At 43.4% G+C, this 26,677-nt stretch overlaps 4 protein-coding genes across 5 annotated transcripts in view; 2 read left to right on the forward strand and 2 right to left on the reverse strand.

Moving 5' to 3' along the window:
• Positions 1–1,787: 1,787 nt before the first annotated feature.
• Positions 1,788–2,756, forward strand: LOC137866227 (histone H3.v1-like). Its single transcript, XM_068701991.1, has 4 exons — positions 1,788–1,812; positions 1,921–2,212; positions 2,384–2,473; positions 2,571–2,756. Exons 2-4 carry the CDS (start codon positions 1,937–1,939, stop codon positions 2,649–2,651), a joined length of 447 nt encoding a protein of 148 aa, XP_068558092.1. The 5' UTR covers positions 1,788–1,812; positions 1,921–1,936; the 3' UTR covers positions 2,652–2,756.
• Positions 2,757–4,931: 2,175 nt separating this feature from the next.
• On the forward strand, positions 4,932–6,550 carry igfbp1b (insulin-like growth factor binding protein 1b). The gene is made up of 4 exons (XM_068701650.1): positions 4,932–5,325; positions 5,498–5,628; positions 5,829–5,957; positions 6,071–6,550. The coding sequence occupies exons 1-4, from the start codon at positions 4,992–4,994 to the stop codon at positions 6,194–6,196; spliced, it is 720 nt and encodes a 239-aa protein (XP_068557751.1). The 5' UTR covers positions 4,932–4,991; the 3' UTR covers positions 6,197–6,550.
• A 1,521-nt stretch (positions 6,551–8,071) lies between these two features.
• LOC137892842 (insulin-like growth factor-binding protein 3) lies at positions 8,072–12,075 on the reverse strand. Of its 2 annotated transcripts, none has more exons than XM_068738235.1 (4): positions 11,700–12,075; positions 10,736–10,986; positions 9,839–9,958; positions 8,072–8,197 (listed from the first exon to the last, which is right to left on the reverse strand). In XM_068738235.1, the coding sequence occupies exons 1-4, from the start codon at positions 12,070–12,072 to the stop codon at positions 8,072–8,074; spliced, it is 870 nt and encodes a 289-aa protein (XP_068594336.1). In that variant the 5' UTR covers positions 12,073–12,075. The 2 variants fall into 2 exon arrangements, with proteins under 2 accessions (XP_068594336.1, XP_068594335.1); XM_068738234.1 differs by having other exon boundaries at positions 10,736–10,983; positions 11,700–12,072.
• A 7,128-nt stretch (positions 12,076–19,203) lies between these two features.
• Positions 19,204–26,677, reverse strand: part of LOC137892526 (tensin-3-like) — a 31,497-nt gene continuing 24,023 nt past the window's right edge. The window contains exons 17-27 of the mRNA XM_068737734.1: positions 26,141–26,273; positions 24,871–25,430; positions 24,668–24,754; positions 24,430–24,561; positions 22,793–22,888; positions 21,942–22,019; positions 21,718–21,795; positions 21,320–21,488; positions 21,162–21,230; positions 21,025–21,054; positions 19,204–20,905 (exon numbers count right to left, since the gene is read on the reverse strand). Of these exons, the coding sequence (XP_068593835.1) occupies positions 20,761–20,905; positions 21,025–21,054; positions 21,162–21,230; positions 21,320–21,488; positions 21,718–21,795; positions 21,942–22,019; positions 22,793–22,888; positions 24,430–24,561; positions 24,668–24,754; positions 24,871–25,430; positions 26,141–26,273 (1,577 nt within the window). The 3' untranslated portion in view covers positions 19,204–20,760. The remainder of the gene's footprint in view (positions 20,906–21,024; positions 21,055–21,161; positions 21,231–21,319; positions 21,489–21,717; positions 21,796–21,941; positions 22,020–22,792; positions 22,889–24,429; positions 24,562–24,667; positions 24,755–24,870; positions 25,431–26,140; positions 26,274–26,677) is intronic.

Raw genomic sequence — 26,677 nt, forward strand, 5'->3', positions numbered from 1 at the left:
TTTTGATAATTTCAAAGGAAGTCTGCTTTAATTAAGGAACTCTGTATTTTGGAACTCATTTTAGGGGAAATAGAGATGATGTTCTGAGTTTAGTTAGTTATGGAGCAGTTCCAGAGGAATTTTCTTGCAAAAACTGCTGAGATTTAACCCAAGTAATTTATTTTTAAGGATCATGTTTTGTCCTTTTTTGCCTTTATTAGAGCAACTGGAGGATGACAGGGAAGGAGGGAGAAAGAGAGGGGACGGCACACAGGAAAATAGGCTGCAGGTTGGATACGAAACCCCAGGCCGCTATCAAGGACTCAGCGTACATGGGGGCACACCATGTACCAGGTGAGCAGAGGTCGCCCTCCCTAGTTAATATTAACTCATGAATCACTGATTGGCAAAGACTTAAAAGATGTTTCTCGTAAACAAAGAAATGTTATGCTCATATTCAGCGTCAGTTTGCGAAAACACATCATGTTTACCTACTTTATTGCAATGTTTCTTTCATCATCTTCAAGACAATTACTTACGTGAGAGGCCATTGCACTTTGTTACACTTTTTCTAGTGTATAGTTGAATTAATAAATAACAGGAAACAACTAAGAGAAACTAAAAGAACTCAACCAAAACATAACAAAACAATCCTGTTTGTCCTTGAGGTCTTACAATTGCGAATTGCATACTATTTTCCGGTGAAATATTACAGTATGCAAACACTGGAGACTACGCTGGCATAAATATCCCACAATGCAATGCGTGTAGTGACGACCACTTTCATGACAGACAATGACAGACAGCTCTGTCACGTCAAGCACGCTTCAATTTAGGTTTAAGATTCCACTTTGCTATAGCGTCAAATTATTATTTGAATTAGTGCAGACTTCCTGATTCTCACTATCACCATTTGAGATTGGCACGGGTTACCATGGTTACGCGTCTCCAACCAACAAGGAGGCTCTCAAGAAGTGGCGTGGTGATTATAGTTCGGTGCGTCAGAAAAGATTCATACTGTTTATTCACACAAAAGTATTTTGAACGAATGTACACACATTGAGTACTGCTCCATAGCACTAGTAGTCAAAAACTCCATAGGGTGCCTTTAAGTTTCATACACGTCGAATTGTATGATTGCCTGATTGCCTCTTCAGATGACTTAAACACTCTCGAGGTCACACAAGTTAGTTATTCAATTAATTTGTATTTTTTAAATAATTTGTGCCAGCTTACATAGTTTTTTTGAGGAATTTTAATTTGTATCCCCCTCCAGAGCTACAAAGCAAATTATACAACTGTTTTCACTGGAGACTGTGATGAATGTACTGAACTTTTGTGTCAAAAAAAGTGTTGTTAAGTGTGTCTTTAAAATAGTTCAAAATACATACATTGCAGCACTTACCACTTTCTTTTCTTTCTTTTTTGGTGTGCGTAAGCATGCACATGTGGGTGGACGTCACAAGTTAATGCTCCCCTTTGAGGGGTGCAGACATATATATATAAAATTATATATATATATATATATATAAAATTTTATATATATATATATTATATATATATATATATATAAAATTATATATATATATATATATATATATATATATACACACAGTATGGTATATATGGTTTCATATATGTATGTATTGCAAAAAACAGATTTGATTTTATACAACCTTTGGTCCCTGTGTCTAAAAGGACGTCCACCTGTCTGTAATCAAGCTTCCACACCTGATTTCAATAATCAACTAACGACAGCCTGAAACTGCAGGAGCCTTAAATATCAGAAGAGCCCAGTCAGCCAGCTACATAGACATTCAGCAGCAGCAACATGTAAGTTCCAAGACACTGTATTTAATCTTAATATGTGAAATTATTATTTTTATCCTAAAATTCATCACTAAATGGACCTTTTATATTAATTCTGCCCTGTACTTTAAGAATAACATAAACGTAAATGGGGGAACAGAGGCCATGTCTGGAGCCCATACAGGAAGAGTCAGAGAGGGAAGATGAAAGCAAAGGAAGCAAAACCGGAGAAGAAGAGGAGGAGGAGGATGAGGAGACAATGGAGGTGATGGCAGAAGATGAGAGCGAAGACGATGAAGACGCTCCACTGAGGGTTGTGAGACCTGGACGAATGTCTCGTTCCCTCAGCCAAAAGAGTTTTCTTCGCATCCAATCCGTCGACAATAATGGAGAGGAAACTGAGTCAGATCAGAACACTCATACGGTGGGTTTAAGTGAGGAATCTACCCCACCTCAGCAGACAAGGTTGGGAAATGAGAAGGAGGAGTTTGTTTTTCTAGGGGCTCGATTCAAATGAATTATCAGGCAACTCAAATGGGAAAACATGGTTGTTGTTGTTTTGTTTTTTGTTTTTTTGTTTTGTTTTTTTTGAAAGGTCTCCAAATGGAAAAAAAATACAACAGCTGAACTGCCAGTGCAGAAGAAGAGAAACAGTAAAGTGAAGAAGAAGAAGGAGTCTCTGGCTGTGAGTGCTCACTTCAAGCAAAGATGTTTTAACTTTAAAAATACAGATTATGACGTTAGTTTTTTGGTTCACCAATGTCCTCAAAAATATTTCCAAGGAGGAGCTGTTTCCTCGGTGGCTGGTGAACCTGATGGTCAACATTGAAGAGGCAACAACTCACCAACTGGTGGTGGAGTAGCAACACTCTCAACCAGTCCGGCCTCTGCAACGTAGAACAAACGCGTTGCGCCTAGAATGTGCCAATTTGAGGGTAGGCACTGTGCCAATTTGAGGGTAGGCACTGCCAGAGAGCAAAGTTCATGTGCAAGCCACCATTTCTTTGTTGTCATCAGTGAACATAGACAAAAACAGCTAAGCTACAATAATAAGGCATACATGAAGTGTTGACTCCCTGTCAGTGTCAAAATAATAGTTTGTTGTGTTTGTATACTCTTCAATACTGTTTTTCTCTCAAAACTCTTTTTCTAATGTCTTTTTTTTTTTCATGTCATTTTTTTTGACATGTGTGTTTCCCGTCAGAAATACTGTACGGGAAAACTTGTGCAACACAGATTGTATCCGTCTCATGATATGAAACTACAAAGAAAAAGAAACCAAAGGCAATTCTATTTGCACGTCAGTCAAATTTCTCTTTTGGGGTTTCTTTTAGATAACAATAAGAAATGCCACCACTCTAATGCACACTCTAGTTTTTCCAAAGTCTCTTTTCAGGTGGTGGTTGTTTTCAGATCCTTAGTAGAAGAAGGAATACCAAAAAAAAAGTTAAAAAATCCTGCATTAAAATGTTTACCTTAGTGAAAGTATCAAAGGTGTTATGCAGATAAATGGCCCTTGTGAGTACAGTATGCCTATATTAGATTACAGGATTATTTTTACATTAAGCAGTACTTTAATGTACAAGTTGGTCAAAGGGGGGTAATTCTCTCTATTTACTTTTGAGTATTTTGACCTATTAATTTTTATTTATTTTTTTTAATTTTTTTTTTTTTTAATAAATGAGCTCATTATCATTCTTCTAATAACTTTAACAATCAAATACATGTAGTGTAGCAAAAAGTGTAATATTTGTTTCTCACATGTGAAGTAAAAGTACAATAAAACAAAAGTTTGACACTTATTACAAAATCTGTGAGTTTCTATAATCATTGTTACTTACTTGGTCACTCCTGGTTGAAGCATTATAACAGTGCATGAATTTTTTATTTTTTTTTGTAGTTCAGCACATTTTGGGTGAGTTGGTAGTGTTTCATATTGGATAAAACAACCTAAAGCTTGGGGTCAGGTGGAGTACACAGCATGGGTGGTGAGCACGTCAGAGTAAGTCGAGGTATCAGGCCACACAGCAATGACAAATACTACACCAAGGAAACAACCAGTGCAAGTGCCATGTTATAGTGTTCAGTTTTTTTTTTTTTTACTATGTTACATTTTTAAAATGAGGAACATACAATATAATTAAGGTAATTGGTCATGTTGCAAAATATGCTTTAATGTGTGTTTTTGCCCCTATTAAGATGAAAGCTCCTCTAGTCCATCCTGCTCATGGATTATTTTGGGTTGACTCCTTTTTAATTGGGTTTAGTGCAAGTTAAGCTTCAATGGAGCAGGATGTGATCTGACCGCATATTATTGCCAGCAGAAGGTCAGTTTTTGATAGTCCATTATGTGGTATGGATAGATTTTAGTTTTCATGGAATAAACTACTTCTCACGCATTACGAGCCTCATCGTTTGGATAGCTGACCATGGAAAGCACAGCCTGCAGAGGAGCAGTCAGAACCTTTTACATCATGCAGGAAGTGGCGAAAGGTTTTTTTTAACAAGCTGCCACCATGTTACAACCATCTTTGTTCAGACAAACATGTTGTGATTCTAGCAGAGCAATCCATAATGCTGTGGTTATGCAATGCTGAAAGCGGAATGGTCTTGTTTATCTGTCTGCCTGATAACGGGAACCTTCACCAAAAGAGAATAAAGGGACAAATAGGATTTCAGTGTGAAAACGGTGTCAAAGCACAAATCGGTCAGCATTACTTCACGGAATAAGAGTCTGTCAGCAACAGTTTTCATAACCACCAGTCATTATCTCGTGGCCTATAAGCTTATTATCCAGCATTTCTTATGGTGGATGCCATCCATTACGACTTTGTTGCATTTCTTTAAACAGCAGTATCCATGTGGTTGTTTTCATAACCTCAAAAGGAAAAACACAAAGATCTGTAATTTTGTCGTATACGAAAACAGGGTTGTTTTCACTTTGTGTTCCAAAGTCAATATTGACTGCAGACCTGGTGAACCTGGAATCTACGCACGTCACGCAGGGTCATCCACCGTTTAAAGCTGCTTTGTCAAAATATTTTATATCTGAGGCGAGCGGTGTCAATCATTAACTCCTCTGGAGGCCAGACGTCAGTATAAATACTGCTGGTTCGGAGAAATCAGTTTAGAAGGAAAAGTAAAGGCCTATCGGGCAAGATTGCAGAGGCTAAGTCTAAGAAGAGGAGCGCATTTATCTGAAGATGCCCGGATTATATGAGAAGCTGACTCTCGTCGCAGCCGTCTTGGCCTCGGTGAGGTCGTCCCCGGTTGTGGGGCCAGAGCCCATCCGCTGTGCCACCTGTACGCAAGAGACACTCAACGCCTGTCCCGCCGTCCCGGCGGACTGCCCACAGGCGCTGCGGGAGCCCGGATGCAGCTGCTGCATGGCCTGCGCTCTGGAGAGAGGAGCATCCTGTGGGGTTCACACGGCCCACTGTGGTGAGGGCCTCCGCTGCACTCCCAGGCCCGGCGAGGCCAGGCCGCTCCACGCCCTGACCAGAGGACAGGGGGTCTGCACCGAAAACCTGGGCCAAGGTAGTCTCAAGAGTTTCATGTGTGTTTTTTTCTAAGATCTGGAAATCTCACAAAGAGACCTCAAACCAACACAATACATGAAAAAATGATTTAACAAATTTAGATATATTTTGAAAAAATACACAAAACAGAAATCTATTCAACATTAAAGTCAACATTATTTTCCTTACAGAGGAAGCTGTCCCTGACCCCGGATCTCTGCACTATCTGTTGGGCCTCAACCTTCCCTTGGACCCCCGAGACGAGGGCCAAGAGAGTATCAGGACCAAGGTCAACGCCATCCGCAACACGCTGATGCAAGAGGTGTGCAAAGAAAAAAAAATCAACCAGACTCAAGAGGCTGAGAATGTTGCCTTCCTTCCACTAGAGGGAGCTCTCGAGGAGCTGTGGAGATAATTGGGATTAATTTACTTATAAATGTTTTGCATGTCAATACCTAGTGTATTTGTTCACATGTGGGCGTAGTTCTCACATCGTCTGTCTTTCTTTCTCGGGACGCACAGGGCCCCTGTCACATTGAGCTGCACGCAGCAGTGGACATGATATCCAGCTCGCAGCAGAAACTTGGAGATAAGTTCACAACCTTCTACCTCCCCAACTGCGATACACGCGGCTACTACCAGGCCAAGCAGGTGAGGAGTTCAGGATGCGAAATAAACCTTACTCGACCTGTTTAAGAAAAAAAAGAGATTCATCCTAAAGCTGACCGGGCTGATTTATTCATGTGTCTTTGTCCCCCCATCAGTGTGAGTCATCTCTGGTCGGACCGCCCGCTCGCTGCTGGTGCGTCTCCCCCTGGAACGGGATAAAGCTCCCGGGCTCGAGCGACCTGCTGGGTGACTCAGAGTGTCATCAAGAAGTCACGCGCTAGAGGATGGACTCGCTTGAATAATAAACACACTTAGAGGCCCATCTAGTCACAATCAGACATGTTTCACAAAGGGAAAGTGTAAATCTAACTTTCTGATGAACTGACTTCTCTTAAGAAAAAAACCGCACAAAATGTAAAATCCTATTTCGGAAGAGGGAAATTTCTTCTTATATTATTTACATGATGTATATATCAAGTCTTATTTATTCTCACTAGCATTAACCATTTGTCATTTTTAGATTTTTTATATGTTTGCCCGTTTTTTTCTCTCTCACTCTCTTCCCGATTGTAAATAGGGCAACACTGTATACATTTGTGTTTTTCACTAAATAACTCCATTTCTCAAAACCACAAGTCCGCAGCTCTGCCAAGCCCATTTCAGAGGCTTCAGGATCTTTTTTTTTTGTATTCATTCAAAACTGGAGCTGTGCACGGCACGAAACGACACAGCCGCTCATTCATCCAACGTGTTGACATTGTCTGAATGTATCTCCATTGGCGTTTCCTCAATGGGTATTGGGGGAAATACTTAAAGTGCCGCAAGTATGTGCATGGTGGCCAAGCACAAACATATCAGGGCTCATCCCGGCCAGCGTGAGGTTTGGGATGGGCTGTTCTGCATTTGTCTACCTCTACCAGTCTCTGCAGGTCCACAGGTTTAGCCGAGGATTTCTGAGGGCTCTTCTCAGCTAAGCCTTTTTATTTTTTCGGCCTATTCTTGCATCTATTCTATTTATTATGATCTACTTGTGTGAATTCTGTTTTTGTGTCTGTTGTTGAGAGCTCACGTGTGGTGGACCAAAAGTGTTTGTAAAAGCTGCTATCCAATTATTGGTTTTGTTGAAACAATGTGTATATTCTTCTAATCTAGATGTGCGTCCCATTAAAACGTTATTTAATCATGATGGGGTGGTGTTTGAATGTGTTTTTTCAACAACAACAAAAAGTCCTGTTTCATACACAAAGCGAGAGGGCAAGATGAGGACACAAAAAAATGAAAATGCAAAACCTGGATATTTTTATACTGCCTATATTAAGTAAAAAATAGACCTCTGAGGGCTGCATTTCACATGGAAACAGCGTATTCACTTAAACCAAGCCAGGTGATGGAGATGATCACCGGCTACACAGAGATCAGAGATAACGGTTTGTGACCTTTATCCCCAAAAATTCAGCTTATGCAAAGTGACAACAAAACATTAACAACCACAGTACAGACTTAAGGAAATGTCCCTCTTCTTGTGGCTTCAGATCCAGCATCATTTTTTTCTTTTTTTAAAGTATACGCACTGTAGTATTTGAGCTGCACAGTCCAGTCCAACTTCCTGAGGAGCAGAAAGCAACCGGAAAAAAAGAAGAAATTCATAGAAAAGTAAGGCACTGCATGCTTACTCTGAAAGACATATTCATATACATACACAACGTCTTTACAACAAATCACGAGCATACAAATTATGACAAGCATGTACACATGTGCAATGCCACTCAATTGTGCGTAAATGAAGAGCACTCTCATCAATGTTGCGTGACAAACGTCTCTGTTTTTTCAGAACGAGGCCTCTGAGATGAATCACATCCTCTTCTCAGAAGTTGTCCTGGCTGAGTCAGAGACAAAAAAAAGCTTATGAGGAGTCCATCCATCGCAGAAAAGTACAGTATCTGTGAAACAGAGGCCTTTTTCTTCTTCTTCCTCTGTTCCCCTTGCTCTGCCTCATAAAAAAAGGTCCCACAGGCAACAGATAGAAACAGCAAACATCCAATCTATCGGCTGAGCAATCTCTTGACATCTCTCCCAATATCCTCAGTGTCTCCATTTGTTTACAATTCTTCTTGCTCTCACAAACCCTCCCTCCCTCCCTCCGTCCTGCCCCGCTCCTATTGGCTCTCGGAGTTGTAGTGCTGGGCGTCTCCTCGCTCCTTCCCATCGAAACCTGGCAAGGGCTGCCCGTATTTGTCCACACACCAACAGAAGCCTCGCTTTCTGCCTTTGGATGGACGGCACTGAAAGTGAAAGAAAGGGACAAGGTGAAGGGAGGGAGGAGAAATAAGGAGAGGAGGGGTGGAGGTGGAGGTGGGGGGGCGCTAAATGTGTAAATCCAGTTGAATATGCAGCATTATGAGAAGCCACTTTACTCTATGAAGTAGAACAGCCATAGTTAAGAGGCATTAATGGTCAGATTCTGCTGAGTTGACGCAGCCTTGGTCATCCGACGCAGCCTTGTGGTATTTTGAGCTGCTTTTTATGGTCTACCTCCTGTTACACACACATATAGAGAGACCTTTAAGGTAAACAGAAACCTGGTAAAATATTTGCTTAGTCCCGTTTGTGAACAACTGAGAACCAAGATCTATTTTCAGAAGCTGGTGGCCAGTGCGAATCATCTGTTGCTGATTATACCCCACAGCTCCAAATTATGGGTACTACAAATGACTTACAGAGTCTGCGGAGCTACCCAAGGGCTGTTATTTTACTGCCAATTTTACTAAAGGTCAACCTCCACTCTAGTAAAACATGCAGCCATTCTTTTCGAGGGCGCAAGCAACGGCGTTGCCGCTCCACAAACGAGTCGTAGCCGATCGGGAGGGAAGGCATCCGCATTTAGTTCAATATGTCGGCGGGATTCGACTGAGAGGACTCAGATCACTGTTTCATAGGAAGTACGAGGGGGGTTTCAACTGTAGTTGCAAGATGAACGTATCACAAATTGCATGTTAAAAATACCACAGAAATCAAAATTATATTTGCAGATTACTGGGGGGGAAAAGTGCATCTGCTTCCAGAATAACATCTGACCTGACATTTACTGTTATTAAGAGCTGTAATAAGGGACGTTCTTGCTTCAAATCATGCAAACGTCCAAATTAAACTGACCAACATGAAACGTCTGCTACGCCCTCAGCACCTCAGGGCTCCGTTCTACATAAACAAAGACAATGAGCCCGGCGTTGTGAGGCTGGTTATGAGATGATTGCAGGCCGAGGCGAACACTTCCATTAAGCAGGAGGGACTGCTATGTTATAAGAAGGGCTGCCTCGGCGGTGATGCAGGGGCGCCGGGAGCCCTAAGTGCCTCCATATGAATGCGTCAGAACCACTCATTTATTACAAGCCAATCGTGGGTTGAACCACGTGAGCGCGGGGATGGCTGCGTTCTATTTCTGTGCGCACTTCTCAAAAGTCCAGCAATTATGGGGGGAGCGCGTCGGGTGCCGGCGGCCACCTTGACGTCTGTCTCCCTGGGAGGGTTCCCGTTAAACGGCCATCGTCCCAGCCGTCAACCCCGCTGGGGTTTGGCCCCTGTGGCTCCTGTCTCCAGAGCCAGTGGCTCGGGTCTACCTCACTGGTGTGGTGGTGCAATGATGAGGCTCTAATGACTACCAATGAATGCAGGAAGACAGCTACGCATCTGTAATTGGGCTACAGGAGCCCGAAAGTTTGAGTCACTCGACTACAGCATTGGATCTTTATTAATGCAGCAAGTAAAAAAAGGAAATGTGGGTTTCCCGACCTTTCAAAGTTGTAAACAGCGTTTATCAGGTAGATGTTCGAATGATGAGTAGCTTCTCGGGAAATCAATGCACAAACCTGTGTTTCAGCGTACAGTCAATATCAAATGCTGGTTCTGTGAATGTTTTTTTTTACCTGTTTTTTCTTATAGAAGCCCTTCTTGTCACAGTTTGGTATGCGGAAACCTCTGGGGTTGAGAATGTCTGTAATCTTGAGGCTGGTGAGAATGCTCTCAATCTCTCTCCGACAGGGACCCTGCAGATGAGGGAATACATAAACAGTGACTACACTTCAACATCTCCAGCTCCAAATTCAAGAGTGCGGCTGATGCCATTAGCACAAGCTAACATTTCATTTTGCAGTGTGGTTTGGACATGCATTCTTTGTTTTTGTAAGGGGGGGGGGGATAAGGATGTTAACAAATCTGACTCAGGCTGTATCACACACTGCTCCGCGGTAATACCTAAACAATGGCTGCTGCAATATGAAAGAGGTGACGCACGAGAAATCAATTCATCCGACCGAACTGTGGCGGCTTAACGGTTTGCTAAAGCTGCTTAACACTTTACACAAGGATGGGGGAAGAAAGTGAGTTTGGACGAGCTCAAAGAGGGAGCCAAAAGACTTGTCCTCAAGTCCAAGTACTCCAGTCACTAATCAAAGCAGCCAGTCAAAGCCCATTACTGGTGTGTGTGTGCTCACTTCTCTGGCCAAAGAGAAGATCAAAATAGCAGCAGGGCTTCCCAACAGGCACTCACACAGGCCAATCCATCATCCGCTGGCTCCCAGTACGCCCGGCACGCGGACGCCTTGTGGCCAAACAACCGCCTGACCCAGGTCAGCCGCAGGGCCGTCGTACCCGCTCGCTGCCATGCCGTTCTACTGCCAACCATCGGCACCGCGACCCAAAAACATTTCATCACCCGCAATGGGAGAAAAACACCAAAACACAGAAGAAGAGGAGAAAAACATTCCTCCAGTGTGCTCTGAAAAGAGGAAAAACAAGAAAAAAAAGCTGGTTGTGGTACTTACATACTCTGGCTCCTGTTTGGTCTCTAGAGAGAAGTTTTGCTGGTCCATGATGAGGGGTCCCGGGAGCTCCTCCATTTTAAAGCTCAGGGTTCTCTTCTGCTGCTCCCGTCGGAGGACCTCTGACTTGGCAGAGGGGAATAAAGGGTGAAGCAGAGGTCTCGGGGGTCCCGTGGGCCTGTGGGTGCTGTATGAGGTCTGGAGGCCCGACCCGGTGGAATTTCGCTCCTCGTAGGAAGTCTCAATATTCTCTGCTAAAGTTTGAGGACAACACGTGTTAAATTGCAAAAGCGGTACACAAGCTTCCATTTGAGGGAGGGATTTTTAATGCTGATCGAGACAAGGAAGGAGGAGACAAGGAATCTATTACATCGTTCAATCGGTTGGGAAAACGACCACAAATGTGCAAAAACGACCACCACTACTTGATTCCAAATGTGTTAAACCTTGACTAGCTGTAATCCCAGTACCTCTCCTTTAAGAGCCCAAGATAAACAGTTACATTATCACCTTTAAAGTCAACATTTAATCTGATTCAGGGAGGCTCAGGTCTTCACACTGACTTTAAAAAAAAAATGGAAACAACTTCCTGATATTGAGTTGCACCTCTCCTCTCTTCCACCATCAACTTCTTACTAAGGCTCAACAAATCTTTCCTCCTGCTTCAACCCGTCTCACTGTCCAGCTTCTCTTTGCATGAATGAAGATAACTCACTGAGTGAATGTGGCTTTGAGCTGGATGTCTGCTCTCATTGTATGCGATGCAACTGAGATTTGATTAACACTTGTAACTACTCTCTTCTCGTCACATCTTCCTTTGGCATTTAGAAGCTCGCAGATTCAACGAGGGAAACAAGTTTTAAAAAAAGTCTGCACCGCGAATTTCACGTTGCATACAACTAATTTCAAGACCGTTCTTGGCGGTGAATAAAAACATATTGGAAAAAGATGCACGCGCAACAGTTACCTGGCAGCTCGTTGACCGGAGGGGTCGGTCTGACGGAGAGTCGTTTGTTAGAGGCGTTTGCACAGATCCCGCGTCCCTCCAGCAGCGCCTGCAGAGGTCTCGTCTCACCGGGCTGATGCTGACACGTGAGCCCGGAGCCGCATCTCCCGGAGTACACGCCGCACGGCTGGCCAAAGCTCAGCGCGCAAGTCATGCAGCAGCCGCAGCCCGGCTCGCGGACTCTCTCGGCGCAGTCCCGGGGCAGAGGCTTGCACAGAAGCCGCGCGCCCACGTCGCACGGCTCGCATCTGATGACCGGTCCGACCGCACCTGACCTCCGCGTGAACGACGCCAGGAGAAAAGTCATGCAAAGTGCGCGAAAACGGGAGTCCATTGCGGCGTCTGGGGAGCGTGTACTGGGGGAGGGGGAGGGGGGGTTGGGTGTCAAAGTGAGGAAGCAGAGCTGTCCCGCTGCGGTGACTTTCCACGCGGTAGCTTCTCTCTAATTCACATAAAGCCACCGGACAAAACATCGCAATATATAGAGCCCGGGGACTGTAGGCACACCCCCGAAGAGCTCGCGGTCTGCCGATGAATTGCCTCGACTCCGTTATTCCTGTAAAACCATCCGAGCACTACAATGGCATTTTGAAGATTGATTTTGAATAAAATAATATTAAGAGTAAATTAAAAAAAAATATTTAGCAACCCTTTGCTTTAGTTGAGGGATTTAGTTGAGGTCTTAATAGCCTGAATACATTTCAAAATGTGATGCATTTGACAAGTGATTAGACACACGCTCAAGGATAGTCATATTAATATACAGCAATGTGTTAATGTGCATCAACTCTGTTTGAAGGGCACACACACACTTGAGTCCAGACATCTGCTATGCACAGAGTCCTTCATAGGAGGCGCCAATAGAGAGAGAGAGAGAGAGAGAGAGAGAGAGAGAGAGAGAGAGAGAGTGTGTGTGTGTGTGTGTGTGTGTGTGTGTGTGTGTGTGTGTGTGTCAAGCATTGCAGCTTCCTCAACTGTGATGCAGCTCTAATTTGTCAATGATTCAGTGACACTTGTGGTGAACTTAAGAGGCCAAAGTGATTTCATGTGCACGATGAGTATATGAGTATGTTATGGCGTGTGTGTGTGTGTGTGTGTGTGTGTGTGTGTGTGTGTGCACTGATCTGCAGCCCTAGAAGCTATACCGCACATGACCCTGCATGACCTGTATACTGTAAACAGTCATAAACTGTGACCGTTCCATGCATTAGATGATGACTTCAAGCTTCGGTACAGTGTATAAGCCACAACAGATGACATGTTGAAGAATAGACTAAGTACATTTACTGAAGCAGTTGTGAGAACAATTTTGTGATACTTGTATGCCTTCCTTACCTTTTACTCTATTCTTTTTCTCACTTTATTTAAGAACTATATTTACTAGTTATCCTGCAGCATAATACTTTAAATACAAAACAAATGGTTATTGAATATTGTGCATTTTTATAGATGAAATAATCCAACAGTATGTGGAAATCTCAAACTTGTCCATTTTGAATATTAAGAGGAGACACTACAGGTGAGTATATTAAAAAAGATGAACCGATATGGACATCGCCATGAAACTTCCCAAGTTGATTACTTACATTGAGACAATTGTTTTTTATGATACAAGTTTTCTGAAAATATATGTTTGACGAGACAGCATCTTATGAAATGTGTGCTAATTTTGGCATCCATTTCCAGACCAGAAATCTGAACATTGGATAAAGCCAGGTTCAAAATTCTTGTTTAATTTTGTTGACATATTTGAGTCAAAGGTTTTTACAGAGGGGATTTCAGATACCTCATGTTTATCACTCCGTGAATCCCAAAATACTAAATAAAATACTTTAAAAAATGTTTTTTAAATGGGACGAAGACGATCCAAGAGAGGAGGTTTTACAGTAAACAGGTTCCATGTACGCCAGAGGAAAGTCGCAATACAATTCAGACACGAGATCCGTTGTGGCCGTGCAGTCTACACGATAAATGTTGGCCAAAAGATGGAAAAATACCCACAGAGGAACATAAGTCAAGGTGACCTGCCCTCCCAAAAAACACCTTGTGTATCTGTTCCTCACACACGCAGTGCAGCAGTGGTCTTCTGAACTAGTTGTTAGGACATGTGACATAGCTGGGGCTGCTCTGGCTGCTCTTCAGTGCCACAAAGCAGATATCTTAAAATAAGGACGCATACCACACATGTGAGTGAGAAAAAATTCCTGAGTAATTACATCTAAGGCGTTTTTTAAGGTCCACTATAAATGGGTTACAGATGAGAGAGGCAATACACCGACACGAAATGTCCAGAATGCCTCAAAAGAATAACAGCAGGAGAGGCGAGGTGTAGGCTCTACGGTTCCTCTTTGCTTGGAAGCCGATGTCAAATCAGTTGCCAACAACAAGCCCTGGCGTAATGCCGCCTGTTAAGAGACAGGTCTACAGCAGAGCATTGCTCAGTGGAATGCCAAACATTTGTTTCATAAGCTGAAGAAAAAAAAAGCCTGCTGATTTTGCTCCGTCTCCTTCGCTCAGAGCTCTTCGGAAGGGGGTCACTCAGCCACCTGTGCATATTCAGCATAGCAGAGCAGAGCGCCGGGCACGGGGAGCAATGCACCGGAGGAATGTCGTCCCGCGGAGCAGCCCGCACAATAAAGAGGGACTGTGAAGAATTTGCTTTTGCACACACAGGATATTACTGCACATGTGTTTTACGTGACCCGCTGTCAAAAAAAGAGGCTACACTGGGCCAACCGCAGCTGCTTGTCAAATCCTAATCCGGAGCAATTTTCCACTGTTTTATGGTGATTTGGGATGAATCAGATACGGTGGCTCGAAGCTCCGAGAGTGGTCTCGCAATGGCTTTTTTCGGCCAGTATTGCGCTGTGGCTCATTGTGCGGAATGGTGACGGTGTTAAGAATCTGCAGCGAGGGGCCAATGCTCACAGATTGAAAAAGCACATAGTCTAATCAGCTGGAGGTCTGCAGAACAATTCTGGGTTAACCCAGGAGAAGGCTCTCTGTGTGTGTGTGTGTGTGTGTGTGTGTGTGTGTGTGTGTGTGTGTGTGTGTGTGTGTGTGTGTGCCCCTCATTCTCAAACACCAACTAACTCTTTCCCCATTTTTACATGGAATTTGGGTTGGCAGTTGGCAGTGGTCAGTGTGTGCGTGTGTGTGGATACATATCGTAAGTGGGTGTGTTGGAGTACGTCGGGAATGTTTGGGAGTGCTGCTGCTGTAGCTCACATGATGAGTCTGGTACGGTCACTGTTACCCCCCCCCCCCATCCATAGTCTCACGACCGTCTCTCATATAATTGCCCCTGTCTGAGAGCTTTCTGGAGCAGACTCATCACAGATGAATTGGACGCAACGGGCCCTCTGTTATGATTCATGTGATCATCTTTTCCCTTTTGATTCCGCTCCGACTGGCACCCATGCCGAGCTTCGACAGCCATCCGACTATTAGATGTGGTTTTGAATGGTGGACAAAATCAAGAGCCAAAAGGGGGGTGGGGGGGGGGGGGGGGGGGGGGGGGGGGGGGGGCAAAGGCCACCTTTCATCTAATTCCAGGGTCGGTTAATTCTTTTTTTTTTTTGGAGTGGTCTGTTCGTGGACCTGTCATGGTCCCCATTTCTGGAGGCTTGGCCCCGAGGCAGTCCAAGGCTGTAATTAGGCCAGAGCGAAGTGGAGGACGGAGAGAGAGAGAGGAGCTCCACACTCTCAGCCTGACGGATTGCAGAGCTCAGAAGTGGAACTTTGGGCCCCGAATTCCCCCCCCCCCAGACTGTATCACTTCTTATGTCTAGGTTTCTCTGTGTCTCATATAGATGCATTAGGACTTGTGAACATACATTCACACATGCATGTATACATCTGCTCACATGTGCTAAATACTAATTCTCTCACTCTTTCACTGGGTCATGTTATATATGAACTATAGCAACTGAATTCCATGGTAATGAATAAAATATCTGATTGAGTATTTTTTTTGGGGGGCCTTTGAGTGTTTCTGAACCACAACAACGGCATCAAAGGACTTAAATACAAATGAAAATTAGAAGACATATTCTTGCACTATCATGTTAAATTTTCTGACAGACACCAACACAGCATTACTCATCGTAAACAAAGACAAAATTATAGCTGGTGGAGGAGGGACTATCCCTTGCAGATACCGGCCCTACAATGCTCCATTGATTTTATAAGTGCTGGTGGTCTGCGGTTGCGAGATGTGGTTTGATGCCGACATGAAAAGAACAGACTATAAAATGTTCTAGCTGTTTCTTACAGGTCCACCCAGCTAATCTAATTTACTTTCTTCAGTAGCCATACGCAACAATGATTCACCTATATTTCACTTGATTCTTATAGATTTCCCTTTTGTTGTTGAATCTCTTTCATGCAGCTGCATGAAACTGCTGAGGTGCAGTTTATTTCTGGTGTAGTGTATTTTGTTGGTCTGTTTGAATAAGGATAAGCCAATGGGGTGGGGAAGCATTTGACCAGTTGGGAGCCAAAAAGCATGATGAATCGGTGTGACGTTTATTTATTGTCACAACAAACAATAAACCTTCCACCCAGCAGGTGTGCCAGTAGAACCATGAGATGTGATTGACACCCACGACCCGCAAGTGGTTGACAAAAGCCTACATCAAAGCTTGTCTTAAATCAAAGAAAATACCATTTCAATATCCACTTTTATGTTGTTAACAGTGTCAAATAACACTTTAAAGTCTATTAAAATGAACACAGTTGGGGCATGATCAATGGTGGTATTGATGAAGGACTTGAGGTCAAATTCACATAAGTTCACGTCACAAAGGCAGCACTTGACCTCACTGCGTGTTCTTTCCAGTTCAGTGACCACGACTACGGCCAATTGGGACCCGTCCCTAGCCATAGCCAGTGACGTGTACATATACCTACATATAGGAGTACACAGGGAGTCACTGAGCACCCGTTAGCGCCGTAGCTTGCAACCTTCCAGTTAATGGGTTACCTTTCAGTGCGTGATTTTAGTTTCTCTCCATCTATGCCACAGAAATGTGCAGCTTTGACAATTAACATACATTTCAAAATTATTCCGAAACAACAACAAAATACTCACACGGCATTACTCAATAACAACTAATGATGCATTGATGATGTTGGGCATCATCTTGACCCGACCCGTACTATTCCGGGGCCTGATATGAAAGCCCCACAATTAATCTCACTGCGTTTTTGAGGTTTCGGCGTCTGCTAAAAACAAAATTGAGGGGCCTCAAATTGTGCAGCCATGCCAGACATGCACTTTCTATTTTTGCTACTGTAGGTGACAGGCTTAATCAGCGTCTGTTACGGGTCCACGCTCAGGTCAGGAATGTCACCACAATAGTGATTATATTACAGAGGCTCATCAGTGGTCCCCCATGTGTGGGTTGACAGTTGGAAAATAAGCCGTCGGGCAATTTCTTGCCTTGTTTTTCTTTTAAAGTACATTCTCACGTACCAATAATCAGTGAGCAAATAGCAAGACATATAAATCAAGTTTGATGGGCCTTTATTGCAGGATCAAGTTGGGCCTACATAGCTGTGTCACGCTCACACACACTGTTATTACCTGTGTGAAATATCGTCTCCTGACAGGGTTCCTCTGCGGTCTAATAATGTTACTTGGTTTTCTGGACTTTCCCCGGCTTCTTTTTATTTCGAGGCCACTCCGGCGCCAAATAACAGAGGAACACTGGGCTCTCCGCAGCCACCACACCTGGGCCTTCGCTTCCTTCCTGTCCTCCCCGGGAATTCTTCACTTTCACCACCTGCAAAGGGACAGTAGTGAGGGGGGGGGGGGCTACTCCATTACACCTCTTTCCTCCCTCTTTGGCTAGGCAATGCAATTGTATTCCCCCTGAGCATCATTAGAGCAACCTGTCCAGGCTTGTGTGGAGGTAAAATCCTCCTTTTTATGGCGCTTCGTAAAAGAGACAGTGGACATGTGTGTGCATGTGTACCGAGAGAGACAGACACTGACGAACAGCCTTGTTAAAAGATGTCATGGTGATCCAATTAGGCCCGTCACCATTACCGTGTTTCACCTTTAAGTTACACTTCAGACTGGGGAAATGAGCCACGTCTCAAAACCACTGGACCTGACTCTACATGCTCAGGTTCAAAAGTGTTGTTAGCGCCTTCTGTTGGCTACAAGTTCAACTGACTATATCTACCTCTCTATAAGGACACTGAATCTGTTTCCAGCCAAGTTTTCTTGTTACTGACCCTTGGACAGTGGTATCTTGGTCTGCTTGGTTCTCAAATCCTCCATTGCATCATGAGACTAGCCACAGAAGACACGGCCCGCGGCTGGTACTCAAGCTGCTGTGGCTGAGACTTGAGAGAGGAAAGACCAGGTGTGTCTGGTTCAGCGGTGTGCTAACAGCAGCGTACCAACTTCATTAAAAATTATATTGCCGACCCAAACGTTTACCAATTATGAGTATGTTGACGAAAAAGTTCGACATTTAGATAAATGTGCTTACCCGCTGTCTTGTTAAAATAAGCTAGCTCTGTAACAACATGCACCCAACTTCTCTAAATAACACGGGGTATCTATGGAGCCAAATCCAGGCCAATAGTTTTGATCATTTGACAATAAAAACTTGAAACTGAAAGTTCAGATTTTGGTCTTGAACTGTAAAAAATGTGTTCAAACTAAAAAGAAGTGAAGAGAAAGTTTTTTGTGTTTGAATATAACTTTGTTTTGAATTGGTAGCTGGTTCTCTCTAAATGTTTCTTCAGGATAGCTGGCGCTCAGTCTCTTAGGTTTTTTTCACTGCATTCAGTGAATATTGTGTATAGAAAGTATTGAGTCATAAAGTTCGCGGTACCTACATTTCCTGAAGGCAGCGTGGTTGACGAAGTTCCTCAGCCTCTTGATTTCACGCCCCTATCAGGTGATGCCACGCCCCCCACGCCAGATCAAGGCCATAAGTCTGAAACTGACAAAATACGATCTGAAAGTGAAAAAAACGATTTTAAACTGTAAAAAAATATTATCTGAATCTGAAAATATTAAATCTGCAACTGAAAAATATAAGACCTCAAATATTAAAATATATATATATATGAAAGAGAAAAATGAAAATAAATATATTCAAAACAATTCCAGAACTGAATCAAAGTTATATTTAACCCAAAAAACTTTTCCTTCACTTATTTTTTGTTTGAATACATTGTTGTTTTTCAAAAGTTCAAGACCCAAATTTTAACTTTCATTTAAAACATTTTTTTTCAAATGATCGAAACTATTAGCCTGGATTTGGCTCCATACATTTCATTTGGTAAATCTTTGCAAAAACCAAAGTCTAAATCACCAACAAATCACTGTTTGTCCATACCATTGTAGTCTTAGCCTGTGGCCTGGCCACTGGTCCCAGCTATGTCAATGCATGTGGTTTCATTTCAGGGGTTAATTGATCACAGACATTAAGTACATGTTTAATTTTGTTTATTTACAGAACACATCAAACAATCCATTGTCAATATACAAACAAACTGTTCACATGTGGCATGTTATACACAGAGGCAGAGTATTGTATGAGATAAGTATGAGGTACAGATAATAGATAAGATAACAAATGTGTACATAATCAATGTAAGAATACCAACAGAGCTGTATTGTGGCCGTAGGTCCCAAAAAGTTGAAGGAATACACTTTAATGGTCACCATCGCATATACAATGTCAACGAGCTATCAACTGGGGTAATAAACAGCTTTAGCAGAATTTCATCTTGGTCCCAGAGGAAGTTATATTGTAAATGTCACTGACAGATGACTAACAAAGTGTATGTCAAATCCTAAATTTATTTGTGCAATTCAAAGAGTGCTTTCTTTCTTCAAAGAACTTTTAAAACACGAACACAATTGCAGCAGTTCTTCTCTCCATGTAGCAGCCTATGCTCTTTTTTAAAAATCAACAATACTGATTTATTTTTGATGCTGAAGTACTGCGGTGCTGTTAATGGCCATGAGCCCCCCCCCGCCCCCAAAAGAGGGCAAAATAAAGTGTGGCTACTTTGAGTGGAATGCCACTTGTACTATCTCCTACGCAAAGTACTGATGTGTTTTTAACCAACTCATGTCAAATCAATATATATTAGGGTTTCATTAAAATATTTTTCTATGGTTTCTCTCGCACAGCACACAACACAACACAACACACACACACACACACACACACACACACACACACACACACACACACACACACACACACACACACACACACACACACACACACACACACACACACACACTGGTCATATTCACATAAATCTGAAGAAGAAAATTATTTAACAGATTCAGAGAAGCCACATACATGCTGTGCATGTACAAAAGTCTGTGGTTTAAAAAAATAAACATTTACATTGCATAGATAAAATAGGATAATCCTGTACGAGATGTAACCTGTCCTTAAATCATAGTTTTACATATTGGATGCGCTGTTTTTCTGCATTTTAAACTCCACAACAAATACCTCACGGTGGACAGATGCAGCACAGAGGCGCGTCTACATCGGCTACAACTTTACAGAATGTTAATAGCTTAAATGAAGTTTGTTTTGGTTAAATATTAGAAAATGATAACATGCAACAAGGTACGGTTTTCTTGATTTGCTCATAAAAATGCAGCCTATGTGTTATGTGTCATGGTCTTAAAATATCTTAAAAGAATATATCTAACAGTATAAGACATTAGATTTGTATTGGTTTTATTATTATACTTTTGTTGTTTTCTTACTTTGATACTTTACAGTTCATTTTACAGGAAAGAAAAAATAACAACAGAGAAGTTATTTACATGTTTCTACTGAAAGATGTAATTAAATGTCCTGGTGCTGGTAAGTGATCATTATGTACGTAATATCCAGTTAATATCCAGGGATAACGTCACCATCTTCAGTCCTTACGTTGTGTCCTTTGTTCAGCCTCTCAGTCTTTATTTCTTGTTTCTACTGGTAAAAGTCTGCCCAGGCGATTGGCTCTGTCCGAGTCAGACCTACTTAGTCTTCTGCGAGCCAATCATCACCTTGGAAACAAAGTTGACGATGGCACTTGCTGGCTGCTCAGGGTCATGCTCTGCAAACAGGTGACACACATTGTCCATGGAAGTGCCAGTTTTCCTCGCCACAAAGCCAAAGATCCTGCAGAGGTGGAGAAAAACACTGTCATCTGCCTCAAAGTGACCATGTTCCCTTTAAAAAGAACTGCTTTAATGCTGCTCTGGTTGCACCAATGTGAAAAATAATCATCATTTACTTACTTTGCTGAAGGGCAGCCATCTTTTTTCCACCTGTGAGCAGTGAAAGGAGGACGGTTATTGGCTTTGCAGAACTTTCCAACTGCACATTAAAAATTAGTAGTGACAATTTGTAAAATACTTAAATCAGCAATACTCACTTTCTTTCTTGAGGGTCCAATGCACAAAATATGACAGTATTGACATTGTAATGCCTCCTGAAGAACAGCCTAAAAGAAGATGAGATGTGATTATTGTGAGGAGAAAAAAAGATCTCTGCATGTGTGTATGGTGTGAATATGCCTTGCGTGGCACTCACTTCCTCTGGTTGTCAGTGAGGGTGATCCCCTGGGAGGACACCTTGAAGTGAACTACGGTGGAGGTCGGTGAAGGGCTGGAGCTCAGAGACATACTGGTGGCTTTCTGCACCGCCTGGACGCCTGTTAGCGACTCCATCTCCACGGAGCCCAGGTACCACACGTTACAGGCTGCGGGAACAAATCAGCAGATTCAAAATACACTCGGATCACGACTGCTCAAGTGCAAATAACGGTAGAGCAAGTGCATTCAGTGGCGAGGTCCGTAATAACAGGACAAGGACAAAATGTGTGGATCCGTGCCACAGAACACTGTTTTTGTGTCGGTGTTTATGGACAGCGCGATCATTGCTCTGTCATGAAGTCTATTCAGAGCGAGTGATCTTAGACGCCTGATTACCTGCGCCCTGTTTTAGCAACTCAGCCGCGGAGTTGGTGACCGACTGTGAGGTAGTCTCCACAACATCTTCAAGAGGATCTATGAACACAGAAAAGCAAAAAAACGTCTCCGTGAACAAAGAAAGTGACTAAACAGGCCAGACAAGCCAAACATATGGGAGGCCACAAAACCTAAATAATGTTTATTTTTTAAATTAGGTCTGTGACTGCGTGTTGAGCACTGACCTCTGTCAGGTATGATGAGTTTGCAGGGCAGGGCCAAGGGCGTGATTGAATGTTGGCAGACCAGCGAGGTTAAGCTTCCTGCAAAACAACAAGATATCAAATCAATATTACAGTGAGATGTGAGGCTTTATTGTCACATCTCACATTTCTGATTGCTTACATTGCATAATTTCTGAAACTGTCACACACATCGTTACTGACAATTTTTAAATGTCTTTTGTGCTTTTAGGTTGTAAGAAGTCCACTTTACGATTTTGTAAGGTGGGTTTAGCATTAAAATGTGTGTAGATTTAAATAGGAACAGCTTCCTGTTTCAGTGTTAAGTGCACACTGAATTGTTTAAAACAGTATTCTCCCCTGGCATGTAACACTGTGGAGAAATCGACTAAATGTAGGTTTTAATAATTTAATTCTTGATCATTTGGGGACAAAACTATTTCAAATGTAAATAAAATATTAGGTGTCAGAATAATACTTTGTCTCTGTTAAAAATAGTCAAAATTAAGGGAAAGGAGAAGAGCATCAATAAAAAAAGAACATACGATGCAAAGCTATTACCAATAAAAGCATAAACCAACCATGCAACTACAGGTGAAGGGATGATGAAAATACCATTAATCTGGTTAAGATGAAAACATGAAACAGCAGGCCGTGGACAAAATGCTAGGTGCATTCCTGTGTCATGCTAAGATGCAGACAATCAGCAGACTGTGGTACAACGCGCTGCACACCAACAGAGGGCAGTGTGGTGTGTGAAGTCCTTCACTTCGAGCAGTGCAGTCAAACAGCCAGGAGGTGGCCCTGTTGTCAACCAGCTGTGAAAGGAGAAGTCTTAAGGAGTGGGTACTCACCAAAATAGGGCTCATTGGGGCAACCCTTCAACCGCACTCCTTTCTGTGTGCACTCAATCAGGAAGTGACGCACCAATTCATTGGCTAGATCGCCCCCTGCTTGCACAAAAAGACAGAGAGAAGAGATAACGACAGATGATCAATTCCTCTCAATAGTCTGTTTGAGCAAAACTGTCCTCCGTCGTACACCCTAGATTTACTCTGACCTAAATAACGGCCCCGAGCATTTATCTCAGTGCAGCATGTAATTTCCCCAGCCCATGAGAGTAACCCAAAACATGTTAAATCGCTACATTCAGCCTCCCTGGAGATTAATGGGATTAGGATTCAACAGAAGCGCCTGCGAGGGGGCAGGAGGAGTCTATGTGAGGAATGTCTCGACACAAAGGCTTGGAGAAAGCCCCGCTCCTTAAGGTGGGTTGGGTTTCACACTTCTGAGGAGCCACAATGCTCTAAGCCGAAAGTGTGGAGAAGGGCCGCGTCGCGACGTCAACGCACAGGTGCCTTTGGACTGCGTAGGGGTGAAGGCGAACAAAAGGACAGGTGTGAGTGGGCGGTGAAATTAAAGGCTTGGACACCGGGGCGGGCAGGTCCAGGAAGGGCACCCTCGATGGAATATAGTACAAATTTCCAACTGGTTTCTGACACACACAGATTTAATGTCCTCTGGCCCCTTTTCTGAAGAACAAAAAAATGATTTGTGAATCATCACTCAGTCAGCCTTTGTTTTCATGTTGAAACGTGGCCAGAGAATGTTTGGCCAGATTCCTAGAGATACTTTGTTTTCTTTCTAAAAAAATTAAAAATCCTTCCCTGTATTTCCTGAATATGCTAAACAAACACACTACCGTTTTGACCCCAGTCCCTGGATGTGTTACATCCATATCAGACAGAGTTTTGTGGGGCAGACCGCTTCCCAGGAGAAGGCCCTGGGATCAGAGTTGGCTTATGGACCCGGAACATCTTTTGTTAGGGGCTGAAACATTAGCTGAACAACAGGCTATCAGGGCAAAATGAGGTCTGTTCGGCTTCGTCGCGACGATGCCCAGGAGAGAAACGCGGCGACGAGCTCTCACACACACACACACACACACACACACACACACACACACACACACACACACACACACACACACACACACACACACACACACACACACACACACACACACTCTCATATTCCAGCATGAAGGCGAGCACAGCGGGGCTGTAACTGTAGACGGCTTTGTGTGCAATTGTGTGATGGCTGATTCCCAGGGAATCTGTATTACCGGACCAATCTGTGACGATCTTCTTCATAATAACAGAGAGAGTGATTTAACTCGTTGTTTTCTGTCTCTCTGCAGACTCTCCAGGCATGTAGATATTTTAGAATTTTGTCAGAGAAAGGTTAGCCGCTTCTCCCTAGCTTACAGTCTTTATGCTAAGCTAGGCTAACCGCATCCTGACTTCAGCTCTATACTTAACACACACTGGTTTCTATCTTCTCAATGGAAGCCAGCAAATACGTGTATTTTTCAAAGTGAAAAGAAATTCAGAAAAGATATGCAAACAATGAACCTGGGTCTTATTTTCAAACTAAATTTGTATAAATCAACCATTCCCATCAAAAGGTTAGTCCTCCACATCTACCGTACCTTTCTTGGTTTGTTGGAGAACTGAGGGCGGGGGAGTGGCTACCTTCATCGCCAGCCCATAAGCCCCCCTGAAGGAATGGCTGTCCCGCACAATGAAGCAACCAGGCTCCTTGTCCTTCAGGACCAAAATGGCTGAGTGAAGAGAAACATCATTGTGAATCGGCTCTGTAGCTCTGTGAAAAGTTTTCCTTTTTTTCATTACTTTAGCATAAAAGTGGACACTGGAAGCGATTCGTACCTTGATCCCTTGAGATATCTGGCTTGTACCAGAATTTTGATGTGTCCTGCACAAATTTTACAGTAACCTGTTTGCAAGCCAGCACATCTGGAAAACAGAATTATTAGCAAAATAATCAGCACATGCTTCATTTGTGTGGGGGATATCAAGCCATGTGGCAGCAGTGATGGTGTTAGCTTCGTAAGAGGGGGCCGGAGGCTCACCTGGCAGAGGTGAGGCTGTGCCCAGCGTCTGGGCTGAGAGGTCAGGCAAAACGTTGGGGAACGGAATACTCAGGGAGCTCCCACTGTGGGGACTCGAGAACCCGCTGAGGGCTGGAGACGCCGTTCCCAGTGAATGCTCCCCATCGGACGCCCTCTTCTTCTCAGGCAGAAGCGGGGGCTGCACCTGGAGCAGCTGTGACTGGCTCCGCCCTTCCACGGAGGTCAAAAGTTCCCTGTCCGTGCCCCCGTTTGCCAGCAGATTGGAGGCAGCGTTTGGACAGTCCGTGCCGTACCCGAGACCCGGGTCGTCCTGCTCGTTGAAGCTTTGGGCCGGACTGCGGCTGAGAGCGTAGCGGGCCATGCGGTTCCGCTGGCTGCTTCGGGGAGAGCTGTGGGCGTTGGGGGCCGGGTGGATATGGGGGTGGTGCAAGGGAGGAGAGTGGTGGCCATAGTCCAGTGGCATGGAGTGCGGCGGCGGTTGTCTGGCCGAGGGATAGCTGCTCAGAGACGAGTGGCGGGTCAGGACGGGATGCTCTGGCCAGGACTGGCTCGTGGAGGAGCTTAGAATAACAGAAAAAAATAAAAAGGTAATAAACATACAGTATAAGTCAAGTTTGTCAAAATGCAAATTAATGCGTGTTTCCATCCACTATTGTTTTTGCGAATATTAGGAGCTGGGCGAATCAAGATAAAGATAAAGTTGGTGGCACTAGTTCTTTCATCAGGTGCCATCAAAGAGGAAAGAGGAAGAGCGCCAGTCAAATCTCAAATTAAAACCTGAAAAAGAAATATTGCATTTATGTTTATTTCATGTATTCCTTTGAGGAACATTACAGTCTTCTCTCCACACAGATCGGATGTCCCAATCTGCCGTCTCTTTGTTGTCGGGTGACCTTTAAGTCACATGCTTCGTTATTCATTCGCTAGGTCTGTTTCCACTGCACATTTTGTTTTTATTAATACACAAACTGTTCCACCTCAGCCACGTGTAAAAACTTGCAATATTTCCCCCAAATTGCTAACGTTTCCACTGGTCTTAAAAACGTGAACATTTTTGCATGAAAACATGCGAATAGGTTTGGCCTCATTGTTTACATCACTGGGGTTAGCGCTGAAGCAGATGACTTGTAGATTGTACAGTAATTAAAAAATACTCTCGATCCCACTGGAAATCAACACCAGTCTGAAGTTTCTTTTGGAAATTCTATCCTCTGGCACTAAAAACAATGTTCAGTGAAGCTTAAAGGTTCTGCGTAGGGCAGATCTGTACCTGTCTGTCCACTGAAGGGTCCCAACAATAGAGGCAGAGTGTGTAGCACTTAGCGTCCTGTGGCAGTTGATGGAGGAGTCTGGTAAACCGTCGCCTCCAACATGACTGATCATCTCTGAATATCCTCGGGGTTCTGTGTGCGAGAGCAAGAAAACAAATCAGAAATACAAATTCAAGCACATTTACAGATCACATTCACATTGTCAAGCGCTGGTTTTGTTTTCATAATGCTGAATTCAATGAAAAGGAACACAAATACATTGAATCTAAAACAAAAATCAACCCAAAACAAACTTAAAAAGCGAAAACAAGCTGGCTGTAACGAGAAGAACTGTGCGATATGTCAACGAGTCCCTTGGGGAGAGCTCTGGGTTATTTCCAGTAACAAACAATCAATATTGGAGTTGAAATGAAATAAAAACTGTCCTCATGGCCATCAATCTACATAAAACCACTCACCAATTACCCTCTGCCACAACCCACCGAGTCAACAAATCAGACTCCGTTGCAGCTAGAAATTAAAAGCCCTCTGACATA

The sequence above is a fragment of the Cebidichthys violaceus genome, unplaced genomic scaffold (assembly GCF_023349555.1).
Source record: "Cebidichthys violaceus isolate CVI_PGR_0920_01 unplaced genomic scaffold, fCebVio1.0.p SCAF_8, whole genome shotgun sequence".
NCBI lineage: Eukaryota > Metazoa > Chordata > Actinopteri > Perciformes > Stichaeidae > Cebidichthys > Cebidichthys violaceus.